Here is a 26939-nt window from a genome sequence, read left to right on the forward strand (position 1 = left end):
CATGAGATAAGTTACAAAAGTGTGATTTGCGTTTTGCAACTTTGTTACTGTCAAAGACACTTGCTGTCCTTTTCTATTTTGTTCGAATAGAGAGAGATACATCATTTGATGTTTTCATGAATTCTGTTTGGACATAGAAGAAGATGTCAGTGATGTCCTTAACAGTACCTTTTTTAAATTTATTTGCGTCATTAAAATTTCGACCACATTCATAACAAATTACGATCGTAATTTTAATGCACGTTCCATCAAAATTCGGATCAAAAAGTTGCAATTTGCATGGATGCTATTGTCCTCGTCTGAACAATGTCTTGTACAGTCTTGAATCTTTTTACTGAAATATCACTTTTATCCAGTGATAGCACAGAGTAGATAGTACGCATTGTAAAATAGCTCCGTAGATTAGCTGCACTGTTCAATAGCTCGACGAGCTAGTGTATGTTCGTATAATAAATTTGAGTATGAATATTAATGGGTGTATTTGTATGTGTAGCAAGCAGTGGAAGAGAAATACAGGCTTTGCGATGAGACGCTGTCTAAGTTGCTCGAATGGATCGCTGTGGTGGAAGAGAGGCTCGCCAACCAGGAGGCCGTGAAGGAAGATATGGATGAATTGAGGAACCAGATTAATATTCTCAAGGTACCGTGTTATTTTTTGGTCAATTAAATCTATAAAGTTGTCATAGCTTTTTTTTCAAATATCTTTGAGAGTAGATTCGTTACTTCCACCGAGGGTCTGCAATTAAAAAAATTGAGAGTCGTAACCTTTCTTAATCCTTTGAAGAAAGCATCTTTATTAACTAGAAATATCGCAAATAGAAATATGCTGTAAAATATCAATTTAAACATTTTAACCATATTTTTTGTTTTGTTCGAATTGATCGAATTGATTCGATTTTTTCTAAGTTAGTTTCCATACTATCATTATGAACCATGACTAACGTGTATCTTCTATTGGCAGCTGATCAAGGACGACCTGGAGAGTCACCAGCGCCAAGTGTCCGCGTGCGCTGACCAGGCCAAGCAGCTGCTTGTGTCTGGGGGAGATGTCCTTGCGCCGCATGAGGTAAGACCTTCTTTCAAACTCATCTTTCTACCCACTTTGTTTGTCGAAAGACTACGTTTGTGTCTCTAAAGTAAACATCTCATTACGAGATTTTCGATGTCTCGCTAGTTTCAGTGTTGAAATGTACAAGAGGGACACTTATAGTGTAAAAAAATATATATCCAGAGACTTTAGTTGTAACTCTCTGAGCTCTTCGTAGCAATTATTAGGAAGAACTAGACTGCTACTTTAAAAAAAAATTCCAATTTAATCTTATATAGGCAAAGCTCGGAATCGTTCAAGCATTAAAACTGACAGGTGGAACTAATAGTCCATGACTCTATTATCTGAGTTAAAGCCAAGACCCGTGTCCCATCAAAACACCTGTTTCCTCTAATCTGAATACAATACAACCTGTTGATCTACCAACAGGAGGACGCTACTAGAGCGTGATTAATTATTGCTCAATTACAGGTCTTTACATATTGCCGACAGATGGCAGCACTTGATACTTTGTAGCGTCTGTACTCTAACACTAGATGGCATTACTAGCACCTTCAATAATATCAAATTGTTTCGAACAGGTGGCAGCACTGGAACGAGGTGTGAGACAACTCAAGCAGCGCTGTGACAAGTGCACAGACAAGTGTGATAAGATGTTGAGACGTCTTGCCGCTGCCAGGGATGAGCTTGGAAAGTTCTCGTAAGTACCTACAAAGTTTTTATACTTCTTAGTTTTGTATATAGTTATTTTATATGCCTATTCTATTATGTATAAAGGCAATTTTCACTTTAAAAAGGGAGAAAAGGTATTGTTTTCTGCTGATAACGTAATAACTCAAGTAATAACATATTTCAATATGAAAACGATACTTTTGAATGTATCCTGTATATTTCAAATATTCCCAATTTTCCAGCAACGAACTAACAACATTCAACACCTGGATGGAGGGCGCGTACCGTACGCTTGAGGACAAGGAGGCAGCCCTCTCCAAGCTCAACTCGCTGCCCGACCAGAGCGAGGACGTGAGGGAGTTCGTGAGTGACGTCATCGCACATCAAGCCGACCTGCGCTTTATTACTATGTCAGCGCAGAAGTTCGTCGATGAGAGCAAGGTAAAATAACTTATTAATATCCATATAATAAACTATTGGTCGTAGCGTAATGATATATAGCCTATAGCCTTCCTCGATACTACCTAACACTGAAAGAATTTTTCAACTGGGACCAGTAGTTCCTGAGATTAGCGCGTTTAAACAAACAAAAAACAAACAAACTCTTCAGCTTTATAATATTAATATAGATATTTGTTTTGTAGTGATCGTAACCAATTTATTTTTAGTGTTGATTGAAAAACGATCTAAGTTTTTCAGGTCACTTATTTATTATTTTTAGAAGATTTACTTTATAGTCTTATATACTTTTTGAGTAGTATAAATACCATTGTTTTGGATTCATCTAAAGTAAAGTGAAATGTGTAAAGTGGTTTAAAAGGATCTAAAACTAGTCACGAAACATTTTTAAATTACTGTTTTCCATAAAATTTGTCAGTAATTACGATTAAATTGGTACACGTTTATTTTCTTTATATTTTAATATAGGTATAGGTACAATTGGACGCTAAAACCGTATGTTTCTCCTCCAGGAGTTCTTAACGATTCTGAACGAGTACCGCACGTCTCTCCCGTCCCGGCTGTCGCACGTGGCAGTCCGGCCCGACAGCGCGGTGCGGGAGCGCGCGGCGGCGGCGCGGCGCCAGCACGCCGACCTGTGCGCGCGCGCCCAGCGCCTGCACGACCGTCTGCGGGGAGCCGCTGACGTCACCAGGCAGTACCACGATGCGCTGCAACGGGCTACTAGATGGGTCGCCGAGGTAACACTAATCTTAACTTACAGAATCACGGCCTCTTGGCCATAAGAAAAGATCTTTTAATGGAAAAATGTCCTTTTATGGTGTTTAACAATGAAAATTTTGAGTAATTTATCGGGGTTGTAACCTGCTATATTATACATTTTAAGTATTGCAATCGTGATTATACTTATGATCTATGTGAATGAATTCTATGTGAAATCTTATGAATTTGAACGAATTAACATCGAAAAAAGGGTTTTAGTCGATCTAAATCTTCATTTAAATATTAGATACCTATTCAACAATCCGTATTTTTTATATTAAAATTATAATCCACCCTCGTCAAAATATCGGATACCTATCTTAAATCGAATTTTCATATATTCTTGAACTAAGTAGCAAAAGGACTAATAATATTTTTCTTTATAGATCGAGCCACAAGTCCGCTCCGTACTATCGGAGCCAGTCGGTGGAGAGCCACGCGCGGTAGAGTCCCAGCTGTCAAAGGCCAAGACTCTACACAACGAGATCTTATCTCAAGGACGACTTATTGATAACGCGAGAGATGTAAGTACCAATGTTCAATTAATATTTATTAATAATAAATCTTATTTATTTGTTTTTCTTACCCCCGGTTTTTGAGGTACATTTAGCGGTAGTTTATCTATTCAATAGCGCTTAAACTCATATAAAAAAAATTAAATAGATTAACTACTGCTACATGTGACTCAGAAACCGGGCATTAGTTTATTTATTAATTAAATAATCTACGTATCTAAAATGTACACGTGCACGCTGTAAACGTACATTATAAGCACGTAGATTATAAGTTATTTTTATGTATTTTTATGCCTATTGTTGTTTATTAAGCTCTTGTTCCTTACGCAAATAGCAAAACGAGAAAATAAACTGAATCGGATTCGTTTCTGTATGAAAGTTTAAGAATACTCCCAGCGATTTTAACACTATATTTAATACTAGCTGACCCGCGCAACTTCGCTTGCGTCACATAAGAGAGAATGGATCAAAATTTTCCCCGTTTTTGTAACATTTTTTACCGTTACTCTGCTCCTATTGGCCGTAGCGTGATGATATACAGCCTTCCTCTACAAATGGGCTATCTAACACTGAAAGAATTTTTTCAAATCGGACCAGTAGTTCCTGAGATTAGCGCGTTCAAACAAACAAACTCTTCAGCTTTATAATATTAGTATGGATTTTATCTTATGCCGAAGTTTAACTGTACATACCTATTGTTTCAAACACTCATCAATATTTCTCTTCCCAGGCATGTGAACAACTAGTCAAATCATTGGAAGGAAACCTCACACCTTCGGAGATCCGTCAGCTGGAGGTGCCAGTCATAGACCTGACATCACGCTACAAGGACATGAGCGATGCCGTCGGTGGTCGGTGCACGGAACTCGAAGCCGCACTATTACAGTGCCAGGGATTGCAAGACGCTGCTGAGGCGCAGGCCCATTGGCTGTCGCAGGCTGAGAATGCACTCAAGTAAGTATTTAATTAATGTTTCTTGAAATAATTGATTACCAGCTATTTGTTATTTTATATGTAAAACTAAACAACGACGACTTTGAGGGAAAGGTTATTGGTAAAATTCTAAAACATTGTTTTTGTTTTGTTTCTAAACTAGAAGTATATTTTTGAATCATGGATGTCTATTTTCCCATATGTACGAAGCGAACTTTTTAGCTGTGAAGTAGTCAACAGAATGAAATATCCTATAGGTTCCTGTTTTCATACTGGGACTGAAATATTTAAAGTTATTGCCAGATTTAAACAATCAATTCTATGGCCTTGTGATTGCGTACCTTAAAGCCACGAAGCTAAAACACTTTCAAATCAATACTAAAATCCTCCTTTCTCTCCTAGGACCCAATACAAACCAGCATCCCTAATCCGCGAGCGCCTCGACGAGCAAGTTCGCGAGCAACGTCTGTCGTTAGCCGAGTTGGAGGCGAGACGGCCAACGTTGGCCAAACTGTTGGCCAATGCCAGGGACGCCGCGCTGACACCGTCCAATGCCAGGATCGCTAAGAAATTGGAGCAGAGAGCTGAGGACATTTACGCCAGGTATTTTTTTTGTTTGATTTATAAATATTAGTTATAATAAATAATAATTAATTTAACCCATTAATGCCCCACTGCTGGGCAAGGGTCTCCTCCCGTAATGAGGGGGGGTAAGGCCTTGAGTCCACAACGCAAATATTAGTTATAAATAATAATAATAAATGTAACCCATTACTGCTGTCCCACTGCTGGGCAAGGGTCTCCTCCCGTAATGAGGGAGGGGTTAGGCCTTGAGTCCACCACGCTAGCCAAGTGCGGGTTGGGGACTTTGCATGCCCTCTATAATCGTATTAAACAAATTTTAGGCATGCAAGGTTTCCTCACCATGTTTTCCTTCACCGTTGGCGCATGTGATAATTATTTCTAATACACACATAACTTCGAAAAGTCACTGGTGTGTTGCCTCGGGTTCGAACCTGCGACCACTTGAGTAGGAGGTGTCAATTTATACCACTCGGCTATCACTGTAATAATAATTTTAGTTATTGATTTTAATAATGAAACGTCTTAACCTAAAGACAGTAGGGATAAGATTTTTTTCTGCAGATAACATTAGCAGAAATTCAAAAAAAACTTTTTGAAAAGTTTTTTATATTGGTAACAGTGATTCACTATTCGGCTCTTGGGTTATGGTGTTCTTACGAAACTTGATATTTTGACGCGGCCTGCGGTGATAATTTATATGATTCAGAAGTATCACTATCTATAATTATAATAATGGGCTCGCTAGTACTTGTAAAAGCCCCCAGGAGGCGTCATTAATAATTGAATGAGCTGATTGTTGTTATTAAACAATTGTTTACGTAAAATTCGTCTGTTCTTGAAGCACCTAATTTTTTTACTTACATAATTTCAAACGGTTTTTTTTCATGAAATCCCTTCCCCACAGATACGAGAAGCTTGTAGAGCGTTCAAGCAAGCGCAGTGGTTTCTTGGACGAGGTGTCGAGCGAGCTGTCCCACTTCTCCCAGCTGGCGGGCACGCTGGACGCGGCGCACGCGCAGCTCATAGAGCAGGCCGACGCCAGGGACCTCGTGCGCATGCCCGCTGAGGAGCTCGGCGGACGCCTGGCGCAGTTGGCTAACTACAGGTGAGAACTTCTATGAAGATTTACGACACATTTTAAGTACAAAATGTATCGCTTGTTATACCCAAAGGTATGGGAAAAAGTGTGCGGTGAATGCAGAATTCTTTCTTTATTATATGTATATCAGAAAGGTGGAAAACTTTGATATGCTTTTCACGTAAATTACTCAAGATCTGATGAAAAAAATACAGTAACTGCCTACAAGGTAACCTACTCACTACCCACATGCCCAAGCGGCCTATTGGCAATTTAAATGAACTTTTATCCATTATTCAATTCATATTTGTTCAATAAAACACTCATTAATTTTGATATAAATACTTAGATATGTTATATCATTTCAGGGACAAACAAATGCCATTGTTGGAGGAGTGTCTTCGTCACGGCAAACAGCTGATCGCTAAAAAGGACGTAACCGACACACACGTGATCCGCGATAGGATGAAGGTATGTAACATTTATATTTCTCTATGTGTTACTTTGTTATTTCCTGAAAATCCTATCCTACTAATATAAATGTGAAAGTTTTTGAGAATGTATGTATGTATGTATGTTTGTTACTCTTTTACGCAAATACAACTGAACCGATTACGATGAAATTTGGTATTTGGTAGCTGAAGACCCAGAATAACACATAGGCTACTTTTTATCCCGGAGTTCCCAAACGATCGGGATTTACACGGGAAGGGTTTTAACGAAATCGCGGGCGCCTTCTAGTTAATAATATACGTAACCCATTATTACATTCCTGTACTGTGTCAAAGGTTACCTTCTAGGTTAAAATATGTGTATTTTGAACATTCGTTGTTTAACTTTTCTTTGATAAATATTTGATAATGATTTTATCGTATCACAGGCATTGGAGAACGTATGGCGTGACTTCAACGCGACTTTGGAGGAGAAGCAGAAGCTGTCCAAGCAGAGAGCCGATCAACTCAACCAGTATGAGACGCTCAAGTTACAAGTAAGTTGTTATACCATTCGACTACAAACATGTATCCGAACGTAAAAGACTATTTTTTATCTATGACGAGCTTAATCTCTACGATGATTTTTGTTGCGTAATTTATACCTTAAGTTTGCTGCCAGTCGAAACATCTGAATTGGTCATCACACTTTTCGTCAACATCATCGTCCTGTGTCCTAGATGGATCACCAAAAGTGATATATAGATAAAGGAATTTCAAAAAATAATTTCTTCCAAATACAGCAAGTAAAAGGAGCGCCGATTACTTTTTCGTATTTTTTCGTATAAAACATCTCGACAGATACTCGATAAAAACTCGACAATTACTCGATAGTCGATATTCTGAATATCGATATGCTCCATATTCTGAATACAATTAATTGTTCCTAATAATTCTATAACTTATTCCCTTTTTCCCTCAGGTGCTAGACTGGCTTCAATCCATGGAGAGTCGCGTGGGTCACCTACAGCCGGTGGCCGTAGACCTGGACGTCATCAAGCACCAGCAGGACGAGCTCAGACCCCTCGCCAAGGAGTACAGAGACGCTTCCATTACTATTGATAAGGTAACTTGAGTTTTATTTAACTGCACTTTACATATGTATTACTTTTTAAGTAGATGCTTTTTCATTACTCTTGTAATGTACTTGTATTCTTTATATTACAAAGAAAAATATCTTTACGGCACTTATGCCTAAATTGTGACTCATTGAGGTTCATTTATCTATAAGTTCTATTGCCTGCATCCAAAAAAACAGGCCAAAATGTGTTAAGACCATTCCCGCAATTTCAACTCTAACAATCTTTTTTGTCAGAAGAAAAACTTGACTTTAAAATACTGCAGTATATATTTTAAAGTATAATAAAATATGAGCCCTGTTCTTCACAATGTTGTACTACAAAATATGACTAAGCTCGTATTGTTTATTACGTGCAGGTGAACGAAGCAGGCGCGGTGTACGAAGCACTGACTCGCGGCGACCGCGCCGACAGTCCGCACCGCAAGAGGCAGATCTACAGCCCCACCAAACGACAAACACCTAGTAAGTATACCTAGATTACGTTTACGATCTACTATTACTTGATTAATATCGATCTACTAAGATATTGTTTCATTGTTTGTACACTGCCTCTGTAATAAGTAGTCAGATTAAAAAAAAATGTATTAATTGATTCTCATTGTTCATCATGTTTCATTCATGAAACCAGAGGTAGTATAGTTGAATAGACACTTGATCTACGTTTTACTTGGACTTTCTCGATCGTTCAGTTAGATACCCCTGCCATTTTTGGCGCTATGATCTGACTGGAAGTAATCGTCATAGACAAAAGCTTCGATGAAATAGTAAAAATCCTTTAAAAGTTTAAACTAACCTGTGATTATCTGTAGGTCGCACCTTGGACGGTCGTTCACCGTCTCCGAGCAAGGGCCACGGTCTCGTGAGTCCCGGCTCCACACACTCTACATCCAGCGGCTTCTCTTCGCGACGATCCAGCCAAGATGGCTTCCATCTTGAAGGTAAAGAAATAAACAATAAATATTTCACATGGAACCCATTGAACAATTACAAATATATGGAAAAAAAGCCAAAAAAAAGTTTCTTCGGAAAAATGCGATGACTCCATAGCACTGTCTTTAACAAATACTTGAGTAGTGTTACTCAAGTATTTGTTTAAGCCAGTGCTATCGCTTTTTTCTTAATAAGTTGAAAATGACCAATTTACAATGTACAGCTGTTTATTTCATAAACTATAGTCTCGATAATTATAATTACAGTAAAATAAAAGGATTTTCTAGGATACGCAAATAACGGATCACTGGAATTAGTTGAAGATAGGTTAAAAAAATATTCAAATGTAGTATTCAAGTGCAAAATGCATGCAAGCAGCGAATTTAATTGCATTATTCTAGTTTGTATGAATCTAACCATGTTTTACCTTTTTAGAACTGTCGCCAGTGCAACAGCAGTTGTCAGAGATCAACAACCGCTACAGCCTGCTGGGCACCAAGCTGGCCGACCGCCAGTCGGAGCTGGACGCCGTGCGCGAGGAGCTCAGGAAGCACCTCGAGAGCTTCCGACAACTTAACACCTTCTTAGATAAGGTAAGATTTGAACTATAAAGTTGTTTTTATGATGAAGTTTTAGGTTTAATTACTATGCTTTACAAAATGTTGACATTGTGTTTGTCACTCCTAAATTTTATAAAAAAAGTATATATTTATAGTGTTCTTTGCTGTCTACCTATCTATATGAGACCATAGCGTGGTTATATAAGAACAGCGTGGTTATATAAAAACATAGCGTGGTTATATAAGAACATAGCGTAGTTTTTGTATGTCCAAACTTATTGATAATTATTGTAGAAAGTGAAATCCTGTAAAAGAGATAAAAATTGATTGTAAGTGAAATTATTTGACATATTCATGTATCTACTATCCACTTTCTTAGTTTCTTACTAGGAAGGAAACCTTACTTATTGCCTATTATTCCTCAGGTACAAAGACAACTACCTAAGGAGACAGTGCCTAACACTAAGGAGGAAGCCGACAAGACCATCAAGCAAGCGCGCGCGGTACTTGAAGAGATGTACGAGAAGCAAAGCATTCTCGACTCTACTAAGACTCAGGTAAGGTTCAAATTTTATTGAAAAATGTCTCTACCCACATTACAAATTCATAAAACATGAACCCTTTTCAAAATAACATTATAATTATTTGATGTAGAATTTCGAAGTGTTTATTTTTTATTGTTTAATATCTTAAGTATCGCCGAAACGAAGCAGATTTACGCCATTTTTTTTATATTTTTTATTGGCGAAAATAATAGGCTTTAAAGATAGGTAACCTCTTTACTCTGAACTATGTAAAATTAAAGCATTTTTACACCTCACAGGTCCGTGAGCTACTGAAGCGCAAACAAAGCGTGCTGGGAGCCGACAGACTGCACGATGAGATGGAAGACGTGTCCTCCAGGTGGAAGGCGCTACACGATGCCTTCAAGGACAAGTTAGTATTATAAATAACATATTTACTAGGCAATAAATATTTCTTGCTAACGATTGATTGATTGCTATATCAAGATATTTTTTGAGAAGCCACTGTTTAGTAGTTTCTATAAAATATAAACAAATTGCAATTGCAGTGGTCTAGTCCCTTTTCATACAGTCGTTAAAACGAATGCTAGGCAATAATACGATAATCTATAACCATCATTCAGTAACAAGATTGCTTTTTTTTATTGTATTTTTGCCATTTATCTCAAAAACACAAATTTGCTCGCTCACAAATAAGTAAAGATAAATATAGGAGTAAAATGCGCTGTGTTCAGTTATTTACAAATGTTTGTTCCCAAGGATCCGTCTAATGGAAGAGATGAAGGACTTCCACGACACGCACAGCAATCTGTCGCAGTGGCTCAGCGCTAAGGACCGCATGATGACCGCGCTCGGACCCATCTCCTCTGACTCCAGGATGGTGCAGACTCAAGTGCAACAGGTAAGACAACTCAGCTTTTACTAGCAATAATGAGTAATAATGTCTATGTTTGCGTCTTAAGTTGTTTAAAAATGGTGGGTAATTATTTTCCGAGTCACAAAAACCTTTTTAAGTATTGAATGAAATAATCACGACACGTTTTCACGCGTAACACATCTGAGTTTGTCAGTATAAAATTGTCAATTTTTTTTTACATTTCTTTAACTATTAAATTGTTTTCCTTTTCTAATACAAACTGTAGTTTCTTGCGCAAGTTGTCAATGACATAAGCTGACGGCTTTTAGTTCAATAGTTCAATAAAATATAAACAACTTTCACGAGATCTTCTTAATAATCCGATGTCGTTTGTCTTTAGGTGCAAGTCCTCCGCGAAGAGTTCCGTGGCCAGCAGCCCCAACTAGCTCACTTGGAGGAAGTGGGTGCCGCTGTCCTGGACCGCCTGGAGCCACAGTCGCCTGACGCCACCAAGCTCAGGCAGAAGGTCGTCGACCTTCAGGACAGGTGGAACGATCTGCTTAACAAGTAAGTTGGAAACTTAACTCTTGTTTAAGATGTACATTTTGCTGGTATTATTGATCTAATATAGTAGGAATAAGAACATGTAAAAGTTGATCGTTAAACCGTTGTAGCAATAAGTAAAATTCAAGAACTGATCATGAAACATTTTAAGGCAGTTTTTAGGTCTTTAAAATGCATAAGAAAACTTATTTTTGAATAAAATTAAAATAAATTTAGCCCATTTATGTCCCATTGATGGACAAGGGTCTCCTACCGTAATTAGGCCTGGAGTCCACCACGCGGGCCGATTGCGGGTTGGCTACTCTTTTTTATATTTACCCAAATTATATATACATTTTTTCACGATTATAGTACCATTATCGCGGTTCCTATTCTATTCTATAGTTATGCGAGAAGAGGTTTAAATTACACAATTTCCTATGAATAGCATAAAAACATATTCCTAACCTAATATTCTCTCTCTCAGACTGGAGAAGCGTGCGGACAGTCTGGGCGCGGCGGCCGATACGTCGCGAGAGTTCGACGCCGGCCTCACGCGGCTGCGGGACGCGCTGCACACCATCAGCGACAAGCTGGACGACGTGGCCATGGAGAACGAGCCCGATGAACAGTTGAGGAAGATCGAGGTAATGTGTTAAAAATAATTGTTATGATGTAATGTTAAATAGAATTACATTTGTCAAACTGATTTTTAAGTTAAGATACTCAATAGTTAGTGTCTAAACGAAATATATAAGTAGCGAAAAGTTAGACACATACATTATTTTCTAGATACGTTTTAATATCACCCTATCATATCACGTTTACGTATACGGGTGTATACGTAAAGCGACATCATTATTTATATTAATGGAATTCAGTTAAGATTAAATTAAATTCAATATCGACAATTTTTCTGAGCCGCAATCAATAATATGTAGCAAAAAAAATATTTTAAAATTGACTTAATTTCATATATTGACACAGCTTTGTAAAGAGGCCTATTTCAACGCAAATTTCAATACATGTTCAAACATTTAACCATCATTTATCTTTAACAGAACTTAGAACGTCAACTGGAAGGTCAGCGACCTCTCCTGGCGGACCTGGAGGCGGCCGGCGCCGCTCTGTCCACGGTGCTGTCCGACCCGGCGTCGCGGCAGGACATACAGAGCAAGCTGGCAGCCGTCGCGAGACAGTACGACAACTTGCAGAGGAAACTCGACCATAGGAAGGCGGAGATCGAAGCTGCTTTGAAGTGAGTATAGGAATATTTCTTTAATTTAAAAAACATCAGATAGATATTAAATTAATAGATTATATGTCTTCTTAAAATGTAACAAGGAATAGGGTACTCGTTTTTTTTTTACTGGCAATGTATTTTCTTTTACTTTAATCATTACGTGTGCATAATCTTTTCGTGTAACGATGCTGTATGTATTGAACATACAGCATCGTTACACGAAAACGAAGGCATTATTTTTTTTTTTTATTATTTACGGAACCATTACCGATGCTATATACAGGATTATATTTATATACGATTAACAACCGCTATTCGTATCTGAAACACAAATATCTATCATTTCATATCTTGAAGTAACAATTTTAATTATATAGTTGACAGAGCAACTATGTAATAAAAGTTGTTGTGAATATCTAAAAAAGTAGAAAAAAGGTCATATACTCTTTAAAAATTAACTCCATATTTATCCTAATTCTCCTCTCCCCTTTAGGGATGGTCGTAACCTGGAAGAGAACGTGGCCCGCACACTGGGCTGGCTGCAGTCCGAGCTGGGCGCGCTGCCGGCCCGCCTGCTGGTGTCGGCCGACATCAACAAGCTGCAACAACAGCTCGAACGACATGAGCCGCTGTATAGAGAGCTCACGCAGAGAGAACACGAGCTTATCATGCTGTTGGACAAAGGTATGTGGGAAACTGCTGTGAAGTGTCATTCGCTGAGTCAAAGATCGAGCTTCATGTACAAGCGGAATATTTCAATATCAGTAGTATCTTCTATATGAATATGATCAAGACAACGATGGACTTATTTTTCCTTATGATTCTTAAACCATGTTCGGTTAGATAACACATTTTTTTAGTCAACTCCTGTATTTAATACGAAACTACTTTTCGATCTCACAAAATATATTGATGATTCATAACGTGTAGGAATCAAATTCATAACCTATATGGTGGTATTCCACTTTGATTACTTCGCCAAAGTCGTCATTAAATTGCATTAACGGCTAAAGAAATAATAATTTAAACGCATTGATAATTATTATTATTATGTCTATGTTCAGGTCGTGAAATGGAGAAGAAGCCAGCTCATCAGAACTTGCGTAAAGACCTGGACAGGATCCAGACGCAATGGGACAAGCTCAAGCGGGAGACTGTCGACAGACACACCAGGTTGCAGACCGCTATGGTATGTTCATTCCTTTATTATTTACTATTATAGTTATGTAATCTATACTAATATTATAAAGCTGAAGAGTTTGTTTGTTTGTTTGTTTGATTGTTTGTTTGTTTGTTTGAACGCGCTAATCTCAGGAACAACTGGTCCGATTTGAAAAATTATTTCAGTGTTAGATAGCCCATTTATCGAGGAAGGCTATAGGCTATATATCATCACGCTACCGCCAATAGGAGCAGAATACCAGTGAAAAATGTTACAAAAACGGGGAAGATGTTGACCCATTCTCTTATGTGACGCAAGCGAAGTTGCGCGGGTCAGCTAGTATTTCTATAAAACTATAGTGCTTACTTATTTATGAGATATTCGACTTTAGTGTTCACGCTTCAGCAATCATAGGAATAACAAACAATTTCGGGCTAAGAGCCCGCAAAATAAAATTGTCGTTGCTTGGAAGACAAAAATACAAAACTGAAACATAGTTTATGGTAACTACGAACTTTACACACGCTATGAAAATTAGTCGGTTCGTTGTACAAAGATATTACTTTTCGTCTGATAATATGTTGTATTTCCATTAAAAAGACATGCCGTCGTTCCAAACCCTACCTTTTTACTACTTGCCAAGTACACCACAAACAACAACACTTCAACACCACACATTAAACTTTTTCCCATACAAAAAATCATACCATAAAAAATCTACATGAATCTATTTCTATTTCAACAGGAGCATTGTCGCAAGTTCCACAAGGCGCAAGAGTCGTTCACCCCGTGGCTGTCGGACGCCGAGGACAGGCTGAACAAGCTCCCTGCCACCGCCTTCACCAAGAAGGAAGTGGAAAAGCAGCTCAGAGAACTGCAGCAGATCAGAAATGATATCTGGAAGAGGTGAGAAGTTATTACGAATATTATGAAACATGATAAATTTAATAGCACGGTAATAACTTTAATTAAATGTAGCTTTTTTAAAATAAAGTCAGCTCTTAAAGTCGCTGAACTTATTCAATCTATCGAAACCCTTTATTCCAAAGTTTGTATATTATTCCGTTGAATAAGCTTTTGACAGTGATAGAAATGTTTAAATACTATTTTGTTCTGGTATTGATTAACATTTCTGAAATGAAGAGGTTTTGAAATTATGTAGTTATCAAGCGTCTTTTGTAGCTGAGTTTATAATGTAATACTTAGATTACGTAGTTTCATAAAAATAAAAAGGAATCGAAAAATAAATAACTCGATCCACCGACATTTTCTGAAAAAGAAACTGACTTTCTTCTACGATTTCGATTCGATATTATCTTATGAGTATTATCTTAGGTCTGGTGAATATGAGAACAACAAGACCCTCGGGGAGACGTTCATATCTTCGTGCGATGTCGACCAGGAGGTTGTGAGGAAGCTGCTCGACTCCATGAAGGAAAGATGGGACAGGATTAACAATGGTAAGACTCCCTTGTTATTATTGATTATATAAAATAAATATTTTAATGTTTTACTCTATTTAATATAAGACACTTAAGTTCGCATTTTTTCTTGTATGCTGACGAATGTGCTTTCAAAACCATAAACGTAGTTATTTACAACACTTTTGATTTCTTCAATTTTTAAACAAAAATGGTGCTAAAATTTAGCATTCAGTTTCAATTTATATTATCGTTAGCCTTGTGTACTGTTTTAATTCGTGTATTTCAGGTGTACTCATCAAAAATAGACTATGCCACCAAAAACATTCTGTAAAAACCTCAAGTCTCGCAGCTCAGTCTTTCTGGCGTAAAAAGTGGTGAGATCTATATAATACCAAGTCGATTAATCTATTTCGTTTCTACTTAAAGGACCTTCTGTCTTAAGTTATTACATAAGTTATTATCATGCCAATATTAAAAATATTTTACGTTTAAAACAAATAGACCGCCCTGGCCATCGCATGATTTGTATGTATTACACTACACAGCACGACGAGAAGTTAATGCTCCTGAAATTTTATGGCGAATTTGTGTTTTCATGCGATGACCAAGTCGATCTATTTGTTTTAAACGTAAAATATTTTTAATATTGGCATGATAATAACTTATGTAATAACTTAAGACAGAAGGTCCTTTAAGTAGAGACGAAATAGATTAATCGACTTGGTATTATATAGATCTCACCACTTTTTACGCCAGAAAGACTGAGCTGCGAGACTTGAGGTTTTTACAGAATGTTTTTGGTGGCATCTCACTTCTTTTTGTAGAACGAACATAAGTCCAATTTGTATGGAAAGTCGTTTTTTCTTATAATTCAACATATTTTCCTATGAGAATGTTTTTCATTTTCATGGGCTAAACACCCTTACCCACCCTATATCCCCTCCCGTTATGCCTCGTATAGTATGTATCTATCTACACCTATCCATACTAATATTATAAATTCGAAAGTAACTCTGTCTGTCTGTCTGTCTGTCTGTCTGTCTGTCTGTCTGTCTGTCTGTCTGTCTGTCTGTCTGTCTGTCTGTCTGCTACTCAATCACGCCTAAACTACTGAACCAATTTGCATGAAATTTGGTATGGAGATATTTTGATACCCGAGAAAGGACATAGGCTACTTTTTACCCCGTGAAAATGACACATTTCCCGGGAAAATTCAAGTGAAGTCAAGAAGTCGCGAATAATCAATATTATGATGACATTGAAATAACAAAAATCCGTTGTCATGGCAACTGTTTTAATGGCGGATATGCCTTAGCGCGACTTCGTTATATTAAGAGATATAAATAATTTTGAGAATATTTTTCGTGAAAAAAAGCATATTTTGTTGTTAAGGAATAATTAAAGCTTTGTATTAGTAAAAAAAATCGTGAAATAATTCAGTAGTTTTAGAGAAAACCCTACAAACGTATCATACAAAGTTTTTATTAACTTAAATGCAACATTCTTTAACGAGCTGTGTTAAACAACTGTCGGACATGTCATTCCTCATGATTGTTTCTTCCAAACTACCTTCACACAAGAACTATTGAAAATCTTTGATGAAATTTGGTAGACAGATCCTACTAATATTATAAAACCAGACACAAAACAATTATTTGTGGATCGCACAAATAATCTATACTTATATTATAAAGCTAGAAATTAAGGGTCCGATTTAAAAAATTATTTCAATGTTAGATAGCCCGTTTATCGAGGTTATATATCATCAAGCTACGACCAATAGAAGCAGAGTACCAGTAAAACTGTTACAAAAACGGGGAAAATTATGACCCATTCTCTCTTATGTGACGCAAGCGAAGTTGCGCGGGTCAGCTAGTTATTTATTATTTTCTGCAGTAGTAATTATTCTTAACTGCAAATGTAATCTTGTAATCTTATACATTTATATGGGATTACAAAGTTAATGTTGCAGTTAGTGTATTTAGAAAACTGGACTGAAATTAGAAAATATTGAATTTTTCCCATGATTAAGACACTAAACCCTATTTGTATTCTAAATTTGAAGCTTCTAAGTCTGCTAGAAGTACCTTAGACTTTTGATGATCGGTGAGTCAGTGAGTCAGTGAGTCAGTGAATCAGTGAGTGACAAAATTCAAAATTTTAACAAGTTGTCATTTTTAAACTACTGGTTCAAATTGACTGAAATTTTAAATATACCGTGTTTATACAATGAATAATTAGTTGCTGAAAATTCAGGCTTCTTGTTTTATCCACAACGACATTATAGGCGGGTCGAAAATAGCCCGAATTGCTTCGAGAAAAGATGGTACGGCCGTGCCGCTTTTTTTTGCTCGACTTGCGGGGGCACTTCCGTGCCCCCAGATAATTATGATAACTGTATATTTTTTTATTATTAAACGATCTAATCTTAATATTTCCCGCCAACAGAAGTGCTCCAACAAGTGGAGTTCCTGGAGACAACAGCCCGCAAGCTGGGCGAGTTCGCGGAGCGCGTGCGTGCGGTGGACACGCCGCTGCAGCGCTGCGAGGAGCGCCTGGTCGAGGCGCTCGCCGCGCCGCCCGCGCACGCCGCCGAGGCCGTGGCCAGGCTCACCGACCAGATACATGCGCTCAGAGCACCGCTGCAGGTCCGTGCACATATATTACTAAGGGTTTTAAATGGTTTTGAAGTTATCATTTTAGTTCAGTTCGTGTTTCATAAAATTTTAGCAAGTATTTGAATGAATAGTATTTTAAATCTACCACCGTTTAGGCAAAGCTGTTGGTCGTGAGAAGAAACGGCAAGAAACTCAGACTTTTAAAGTAAACTTTATGATGGTGTAATTGAATCGACTACTCTTTGTATACACATTTAATGACGTCATGAAGGTTCACACGATTTCAAAACATCTTGTGTCCAAGATAACTTTTCGGATTTTAAGCAAACTCTTTGATTCTGAGAACCTTTTAATACGAACGAATTTCGAAAATTGTCGCACGTTTCGTACACTTTGCTTCGTTTGTCTTTATTAAAAATCATAATTTATAATGTCTTTCATCAGAGTATCAACGCAGCGGCCGACGACATAGTATCGCTAGCCCTGGAGTGCAGCGGTCGTGACGCGGCGGCGCGAGCCCGCAGCGTGCTGGAGGAGCAAGCGCATGCTCTCGCTGACCGCCTCGACGAGCTGGAGGCGCGGGCGGGAGAGGCCAAGGGTCGCATGGCGGGAGCTGCTGCTGCCATGTCGCACTTCCAGGTATGTTTTGCTACATATCTTATAGATATATTTTAAGATGACGCCAGCAAACTGTAATGAAGTTTGGCGATTTTCGTGAAAATGTGAATTTTTATTGATGAACTTTAATAAATTATATAAAAAACGTTTAAAGACTTATAAAGCAGGATCTTCAATCGAGTAGCTTTTTTTATAAAAAAGAAAACCCCCGTACTAAGAATTGATCTTGTCTAGCCGGGACTTTTAGAAACATACAAACAATAAACGCAAAGTACAACAAGACAAGAAAAAAAAATTATGTATTGTACAAATATTTTTTCCGTGTGGTAATCGCACCCACGATCTCCCGGCGCAATGGTAATAGCGTGGCGACCTTAACCACTGTGCCACCAATGGTTAAAATTAATATTACCTAAATTTAAACAAACAATCCTATGCATTCATATTTTTAAAACTGAACACCCGCCCTTATTTTTTCTTCGCAACAACTTCTAACCACATTTTCTCTTGCAGGATAAAGTAAAATCTTTGTCCCACGACTTAACGGACTTGGAGAAAGAACTAGACGGCATGAAGCCGCCGGGCCGAGACATCAAGACAGTGAAACAACAGCTAGACGACATAGGCCGTTTCTACAAGCGGCTTGAAAACGCTGATGATTTAGTCGGCGATACTGAACGAGCCGCCGAGCAACTAGTCGATAGTGGTTACACAGTTGATACTGCTAAGACTAGAGACCAGGTAGGCGATTTTTTTATTTGTTTTAAGTATTTCGTGTTGTAATAGGGTTGAGTTTTGTATGAATGAGTTGTGGCACTTAAGATTATGAATTTTAAAAGTTGTCTATATAGTTCTTGTGTGGTTTTCAATTGAATAAGGAAGAGTAAGATTTTAAGGAATACTGGCGGTTGTAAACTTAGCTTGTTAGCTAGTATCTTTTAAAAGTTTTAATTACGTATACGTGCGTATACGTTCACCTACTACAGTTAATTGTTTTTTGAACAACAGTTAAATAAAATTATTTTAATTTAGTTAGGCACCACAATAATCTTTATTTTGCAAAGCATTTCTTCATATAATATTATTCTCTACAAGTAAAACTTTATTATAACTACGTCTATGTTTTCTTAGGTGGAAGGACTTCGCAAACAACTGGCCAAGTTAGACGAACGCGCTCGTTCTAAGGAACAAGACTTAGATGATACTCTGAGCAAACTTGAGGCATTCTACAAAGCTTACGATTCCGTCATGGATGATGTCAATGAGGTAAGTTATCCATACTAATATTATAAATGCGAAAGTAACTCTAGTCTGTCTGTCTGTTACTTAATCACGCCTAAACTATTGAACCAATTTGCATGAAATTTGGTATGGAGATATTTTGATACCTGAGAAAGGACATAGGCTACTTTTTACACCGGGAAAATGACGCATTCCCGTGGGAAAATTCAGGTGGCGGACGAAGTAGCGGGTACCAGCTAGTTGTACTAATAAAATGAGATTTCATTTAAGAAGAACATAAAATTACTATATTTGTAAACAAATACATTTCATCACTTAAATTAGATAATAAACTCTCGATGTATAGATGACATCGTGCCTATTATACCAGTAGTTGTAGGCAGAGGTTTCCATTAACAACGTTAGTCTCATGTTATAGACATCGAGTCTATAATAAAAATATACTCGAAATGTCATTTTCGCCAAAAATTTAATTTGCGTATTAATGAAATGGAATTTAAATGATACTTCAACAAAATGACTATGATAACTTTTTAATCATTAGTCCCTGTAAATATTACTTCTTTCGAGTGGCTACCTGCCACTTATCAGTAACAGGTCATAAGTATTATTATCTTTTTGTTTTACTAATAATAGTTTACACTGTTATATTGTAACACATAACCATTCTATGTGGTCATCGATATTATTTTACACGATGTGAAATGTCTAGTAAATAATTGTGATTTTAAATCAACCAATACAATTTAACGTTCTTATATACAATTTTGATCCTTACTTGTACGACATAGGGTACATTATTTGAATTATTATGTATACTTAACTCAATGTACGTTCCTTTTCACATAAGTATTACTATCAAACTATATTTATTTGCAGAAAATATGGTCAACAAAATAATTTAGTTGGTATCACATATTTTGTCATGAAACTGACATGCAAATAGCACGTTTTAACCATACTTCCCCTAAAACTACAATGTACTGACAACAGCTGAATTTTATAAATAATTATTTAAACTTTTCTTTCACAGGCCTCAGAACAAGTTCGCAGCCTTAAACCGGTATCATCGGAGGTAGAACAGATTCGAGCTCAACAGAAAGACTTCACTGAACTGAAGCGCCGTACTTTAGAGCCTCTAGGCCAGAACGTGGCTCATTGCAACAAGATTGGCCAGGGTCTCGTCAGGTCTGCGCTGCAAGGAGTCAGCACTCAAGTGCTCGAGAAGGATCTGGAGAAGATGAATGATAAGTGGAACGCTTTGAAGGAGAAGGTGGGTCTTTCAATTTAATGCTTTGAATAGAGCTTTGTCTGGTAATTGTTGTTACGGTTAAAGATTAAATTTAAGACATAGTTTTGGGACATCTTAATATTTCTCAATTATTATTTTTTTAAAACCCTTCAGATTTTTAATATTGTAATTTTACTGAATAAACATAGTATAATATGGAAAAAAGGCTAAGCTCAGCAAACATAGTTTAATTTGTCTTAACAATTATTGTTTTCAATGACTTTATTCAATTGTTTTTCTTGCAACACTGTTTTAGAAAAGTTAATATAAGTCATAAACAAAAACAACTAACGATACTATTTTTATCCATAGACGAACGAGCGCGAGCGTCGTTTAGACGTAGGTCTGCTTCAATCCGGCAAGTTCGCCGAAGCCCTCGCCGGGCTCGAGAAGTGGCTGGCTGACACCGAGGACATGGTCAACAACCAGAAACCACCCTCCGCTGACTACAAGGTGGTGAAGGCACAGCTTCAAGAACAAAAGGTAGGTTTAAGTTTAAATTATTTTTTGTTTTCACTAAAATGACTGATGAAATGTTCTAGATCTTCATGTTTTAGACCGATTTATTTAAACTAAGTTAAAATTCTACTTAGTTTCTGTGACAAATTATAACGAAATACGTATAAAAAATAGTCAACAATCACGGTTGACAAGAAAATGAGATAACAAATAATTGATTAGTGTCTAAAAATATATATCGCATACCCAAGGGCCGTTTTCATGTTAGGAATAAGTTTCATATAAACTATCCGATGGATATAGGAGGCAGTATGAAAACTACTGTCAAAACCAACCTGATAACCTAACGGGCACTTATTGAACAGTGGCAAAACTGTTGCTAAACAAACCAAACACATACTTAAACGCAATTTCTTTCACAGTTCTTGAAGAAGATGCTGATGGACCGTCAGAACTCGATGTCGTCGTTGTTCGCGATGGGCAACGAGGTGGCTGCCGGCTGCGAGCCTGGGGAGCGCAAGACTATTGAGAAACAGCTCAAGGGACTCATGCAGAGGTTCGACGCGTTGACCAACGGAGCCCAGCAAAGAATGCTCGACCTCGAACAGGCTATGAAGGTACGGAGATTAGATGGCATTTGATAATGGAGATTGAGAATGATTTAATAATTGGTATAAAGAGTGGAGAAAATTTTGGACCATAGAAGAAATTTACTTTTAATATTAAAGATACCTTAATTCATGGAATCATGTAAAAACTGCATTCGACGTTTTTCTTATAATATGACAGAAACTGGCAATCCAAGAACAGTAATATACCGGTTCTCTTGTGCTCAAAACATTGAAACCAAGTTGAAAATAAAATAAAACGAAGAATGTCTATTTTCAAAAGGTTTCATGAAGATGTCATATTTAGTTATCACATTATACTTACAAATCAATGTTTATTCTTAGGTGGCTAAACAATTCCAAGAGGAACTGCAACCGCTGGTAGAATGGCTCGGCACCACTGAACGTAAGGTGAAGTCGCTGCAGCTCGTGCCTACTGATGAAGAGAAGATACAACACAAGATCAGAGAGCATAAGGTATGTTTATACTTGCGTTATTGTACTAGCTGATATATGGACAGGGTGGCCAGTTTCTTTGAAATTGGACTGTTGTGCAAAAGTTGAGCATAAGATATGTTTCTACTTGTGTTACTGTATTAGCTGGTAAATGGACATAGTGGCCAGTTTTATTGAAACTAGCCAGTTGCGTAGGAGTTGTGTGTCATGGCCAGGTGAATAAGTATTACGCAGATTAACTATTATTAAATTTATCTGTCAATGCGACAATATTGTATTTTATGTGGCGCAAAAGTCTAAAGACCCTATAGTTATAACATCTAGACCTCGGGCTGGTACAACTTGTTTCTTGACAGGAAAAAAAATACTTTTTGCCTTGGTTTTATTCAACTAGCACGGCTTAATCTATTGGATATTTTAGTCGCATACGGCTTGTAACTTTGGATATCTTTAGAAAGGTAACTTAAAACTCTACTTGGGAAATAAACCTGATCCCTCTAAAGCAGTGGTTCCCAACTAGTGGAGTCATAATATGGTACGCGAATGATTTTAAAATTTTTAATTTTCTCTTTATTTTAGTATACTTACATAGTGGCCCCTGCTAACAAGAATAATATAAAACTGGTCCCGCACTAGGAAAAGGTTGGGAACCCCTGCTCTAAAGTGACAAATTCCGAAAACAACTATTGTAACACATTTTTAATTACAGAACCTGCACGAAGACATCTTATCGAAGCAGCCTCCATTCAAGCAGCTTACTGAAACAGCATCCACTCTCATGGGCCTGGTAGGAGATGATGAAGCCACGGCGCTTGCCGATAGACTGCAAGCTGCCACTGACAGGTAATGAGTTAGCTTTGGGTATATATAGAAACCAGCACGAACGGTAGGCGTGGTTTTGATAATAGGTTTGTAATACAAATACGAATGAGTATAAGTACTTTAAATTTTAGAAAAGTAATAAACAAAAATCGAATATCCAGCGGTATTTCCTATCATTCGCAAACAATCGGTTTTATATTTTACTAGCTGACCCGCGCAACTTCGCTTGCGTCACATAAGAGAGAATGGGTCAAAATTTTCCCCGTTTTGTAACATTTTTCACTGGTACTCTGCTCCTATTGGTCGTAGCGTGATGATATATAGCCTAAAGCCTTCCTCGATACATGGACTATCCAACACTGAAAGAATTTTTCAAATCGGACCCGTAGTTCCTGAGATTAGCGCGTTCAAACAAACAAACAAACAAACAAACAAACAAACTCTTCAGCTTTATAATATTAGTATAGATAGCGATTTTTTTTACATTTGCGTGCGTCAACGTTGATAAAACCTGGATAAAGTATTCTATATATTAATCTATGTTTGAATCTATCTGTGTACCCAATTTCATAAAATTCATACAATAGTAATTTTTGCTCCTCCTGATTACTTCATTACTAATTTCGCATTTTTTATTCAATAGGATTTACTTTTTTCAATAAGTACTCAAGTAATTTGCACCACAAAAGCACAAGTTTTATCTTTTCTACTCAACCATGTTCTAACTTTATTCCTCCGTTTCTCAGATACCAAGCGCTAGTAGACCACAGTTTAGAGATCGGCGACCTACTAGAGAGCTCTCGCAAGGGTCTCCGCCACTTGGTGCTGACGTACCAAGACCTGTCCGCCTGGATGGACTCCATGGAACAGTACCTGGCTAAGCGGAAGATACTGCCGGTGCATATGGAGAAGTTGTTGAGACAGATGGATGAGCTGGCTGTGAGTATAATTACTTATATTACTTTAGTTTAGTACTGTCTTACTGATGGGGTAGTGTGCCCGGAATGAGTCAGGCTTAATGATCGAGTCATTAATTGACCAAGTCTACCACGCTGGCTCAGTATAAGGGACTTAAAATTGAAAAAATAAAGAAAATAAGATACATTTTGAATGAAATACATTCTGATTTTTGATATAATATTAGTGAGTCTTTAATGTTATAAATAATCGTATTGATCAACGTTTCGACTAACTTACTCCGACGTTGATTTTCAGCGCGTTTAAGCGATTTTGATAAACTTAACTAGATATTTTTCTCATTAAACTAAAGGACACTGTATGTCCAAATCTCGTTATATTCAGAGACTTGAAACAAAACATTAGACTCAATTTAACGAATTTAAAATGTTTACTTTTTTTAATGTTATAAGACATCTTTGATCTTGGGAATAAAACCTAGTTTTCTACTAAATCAACACGACATCGCTAACCGAACTGTCTCTTCCAGGAAAAAACCGAAGAGATAGCATCAAAACAAGAAGCGGTGGACAGCACGGTGGAGTCAGGGTTGGAGCTGATGAAGCACATCTCAGGAGACGAGGCCTTGCAGCTGAAGGACAAGCTGGACGCTCTCCAGCGAAGGTACAACGAGCTCACCAGCCGCGGAGCTGAGCTACTGCGAGTGGCTTCTGAGACCTTGCCGCTGGTGCAGCAGCTGTATAATAGTCATGGCAGGTTAGTATCGTGATCTTCTTGTTATCGTAGGGTTAGTGGTCAACCTAGTGTCAAAGTTGTTCGAGCTGCCCGAAAGGGCTTCGACATGGCTTAACGACTGTTATCTGAGTAGACAACAACCGGGACCGACTATTTACGTGCCCTCCGAAGCACGGAGACGCTCAGTTCAAATACCACTACGCGGTCACGTATAGATTGACCGCGGCGAGTGCTTAACCCACAGATCGTTACGGACCAGTGAGCGCAACTGGCTATGAACGCCTCAAATTGATTTTATTGGCATGTTCTTTTACCATACTCGTACATTACTATACTCCGGACAATATTGAGAAATATTCATATATAAATAAGAAAATAATCAGTATTTTCGAATTGCCATTTGTGTAACCTGGGAATCAAACGAAGACCAGTCAAACTCAACACTACATCACCTGCCCATACCTCAGAAGAAGGAAATTTAGTAAATTGATAGCTCATGTTCTAAAATACATTTTCTTCACCAGGCTGACCGACTGGATGGCGGGTGCTGAATCTTGCCTGCAGTCCGTGGAGCCCCGCGAGGAAGACATCTTGAGACTCGAAGCTGAACTACAGGAGTTCAGACCAGTCCTGGATAACATCAACCAGATTGGACCACAGCTGTGCCAGGTAAATATTATCACATGGTTTAAGTTATTTTTTTGTATTTTTGACAGGTTAAATCTTTTTGTGTATTTTTAGTAGATAATGCTGTTATTATTGAGGTCATACTCATGCTATAAATATTTGGTGTTCATTCATTTATTACGGTGGAATAAAAAATGTGCGTATTTTTTGTTGGAGATATAAAACTGGTTTTCGTCTAACTCTATTCACTTTACTCTACATATATCACTTTCTACATAAGAAATTGCAATTAATAAATGTAATTTTGTTCTTAGATCTCACCTGGGGAGGGCGCCACTTACATCGAGAGTATCGTGACGCGCGACAACCGTCGCTTCGACGCCATCGCTGAACAAGTGCAGCGCAAGGCTGAGAGGTTACTACTCAGCAAGAAGGTAACATTATCTATACTAATATTATAAAGCTGAAGAATTTGTTAGTTTGTTTGTTTGAACGCGCTTATCTCAGGAACTACTGGTCAGATTTGAAAAATTCTTAATCAATTTCTTCAGATCCGTCAAAGTTTTAATTATATTCTGATTTCATGAGAAAACATGTTTTAAATTACCTTCAAAGATATTAACCAATATATTTTCTTCTACAGCGTTCTCTCGAAGTAGTAGGCGACATGGAAGAAGTCTTAGAATGGCTGCGTGGAGTGGACGCAGTGCTTCGCGCCGCGGAGCCGCCCGCCGCCGACGCCAACACCGTGCGCCGACAACTGAACCAACAGAGACCGCTCAGTGACGACGTCGCTGCGCAGAGGGTGCGGGTTCGAGACCTGCTCAGTCAGGCTAAGAAGGTCGGTTGAATAATTGATTGAACAGTATGTTTGAGAATCAATTTGTGGCACCGATCGTATTTTAAGTTGAATTTCGTGGGTCACAATTTGTTACATAGTTATAAAAAGTATTTAGGAACAATTATTTGCCTCAATACTATTTGAAGTTTAGCAAAATTTCGCTTAGTCACAAATTTGAGTCTTTTCCTTATTTGATTTAACCTAGTAATTTTTCTAACTTTGTCTCCTAAACAAAATATTCCACACGTAATTTGAAAACAAGTAAAACATACTAGAATATTCGTCTTAATGTTACAAATTATATTTGTCCAGGTCCTTCGTGAGTGCCAGTCTTCAGAAGAAACAGCAGTAATCCGCGACCGCAGCGAGGAGCTGAAGGAGACCATGGAGGAGGTGGGCCACCTCAGCGCCGCCAGACTCGCCGCGCTCGAACAAGCACTGCCGCTAGCTGAACATTTCGCTGACACGCACCACGGGTAAGATAACATAACACGATCTTCACGACACTGCATAAAATCGTAAATTCTGTCCTTATTTAGGTTACAAAATATCCGAGTATATAAGTAATAGTTATCACATGGAATTTGAAAGATGTTTAACTGTCATGTCTTTGGGACTACTATTTTGAGCTGACGTGCCTAAGCCAGAACACATGACAGGGCGAAATCTGTCGAAGTCTCATTCGTTAAGGTGAAAGATGCGATCATCTCAATGGGCCTGATAAAATACTTCTATTGATCATTGACAGTCACTTGTGAATAAAACTAACAAAAACTCATAGCCTTTTCTCCGATATATACTCAGTGTTTTCAGATTGTGAGTGTGTATTAATATAATA

General features: G+C 37.8%; 1 protein-coding gene across 33 annotated transcripts in view; it reads left to right on the top strand.

Moving 5' to 3' along the window:
• shot (dystonin-like protein short stop) overlaps positions 1-26939 on the top strand; it is a 375697-nt gene that overhangs the window by 314599 nt on the left and 34159 nt on the right. For all 33 annotated transcript variants that reach the window (XM_076129018.1, XM_076129022.1, XM_076129023.1 and 30 more), the window contains 40 exons: positions 494-640; positions 962-1066; positions 1630-1748; positions 1963-2161; positions 2692-2919; positions 3328-3465; positions 4187-4410; positions 4792-4992; positions 5879-6079; positions 6421-6523; positions 6933-7040; positions 7466-7609; positions 7981-8086; positions 8434-8562; positions 8990-9147; positions 9540-9671; positions 9938-10050; positions 10398-10539; positions 10895-11061; positions 11525-11684; positions 12099-12295; positions 12774-12964; positions 13345-13469; positions 14188-14348; positions 14778-14902; positions 17315-17514; positions 17929-18123; positions 18616-18843; positions 19234-19368; positions 20378-20617; positions 20948-21118; positions 21517-21711; positions 22048-22179; positions 22868-23001; positions 23727-23919; positions 24428-24654; positions 25158-25302; positions 25575-25694; positions 25904-26101; positions 26414-26577. In XM_076129018.1, the coding sequence (XP_075985133.1) occupies positions 494-640; positions 962-1066; positions 1630-1748; positions 1963-2161; positions 2692-2919; positions 3328-3465; positions 4187-4410; positions 4792-4992; positions 5879-6079; positions 6421-6523; positions 6933-7040; positions 7466-7609; positions 7981-8086; positions 8434-8562; positions 8990-9147; positions 9540-9671; positions 9938-10050; positions 10398-10539; positions 10895-11061; positions 11525-11684; positions 12099-12295; positions 12774-12964; positions 13345-13469; positions 14188-14348; positions 14778-14902; positions 17315-17514; positions 17929-18123; positions 18616-18843; positions 19234-19368; positions 20378-20617; positions 20948-21118; positions 21517-21711; positions 22048-22179; positions 22868-23001; positions 23727-23919; positions 24428-24654; positions 25158-25302; positions 25575-25694; positions 25904-26101; positions 26414-26577 (6500 nt within the window). The remainder of the gene's footprint in view (positions 1-493; positions 641-961; positions 1067-1629; positions 1749-1962; positions 2162-2691; positions 2920-3327; positions 3466-4186; positions 4411-4791; positions 4993-5878; positions 6080-6420; positions 6524-6932; positions 7041-7465; positions 7610-7980; positions 8087-8433; positions 8563-8989; positions 9148-9539; positions 9672-9937; positions 10051-10397; positions 10540-10894; positions 11062-11524; positions 11685-12098; positions 12296-12773; positions 12965-13344; positions 13470-14187; positions 14349-14777; positions 14903-17314; positions 17515-17928; positions 18124-18615; positions 18844-19233; positions 19369-20377; positions 20618-20947; positions 21119-21516; positions 21712-22047; positions 22180-22867; positions 23002-23726; positions 23920-24427; positions 24655-25157; positions 25303-25574; positions 25695-25903; positions 26102-26413; positions 26578-26939) is intronic.

Source organism: Anticarsia gemmatalis, chromosome 22 (assembly GCF_050436995.1).
Source record: "Anticarsia gemmatalis isolate Benzon Research Colony breed Stoneville strain chromosome 22, ilAntGemm2 primary, whole genome shotgun sequence".
NCBI classification, from domain to species: domain Eukaryota; kingdom Metazoa; phylum Arthropoda; class Insecta; order Lepidoptera; family Erebidae; genus Anticarsia; species Anticarsia gemmatalis.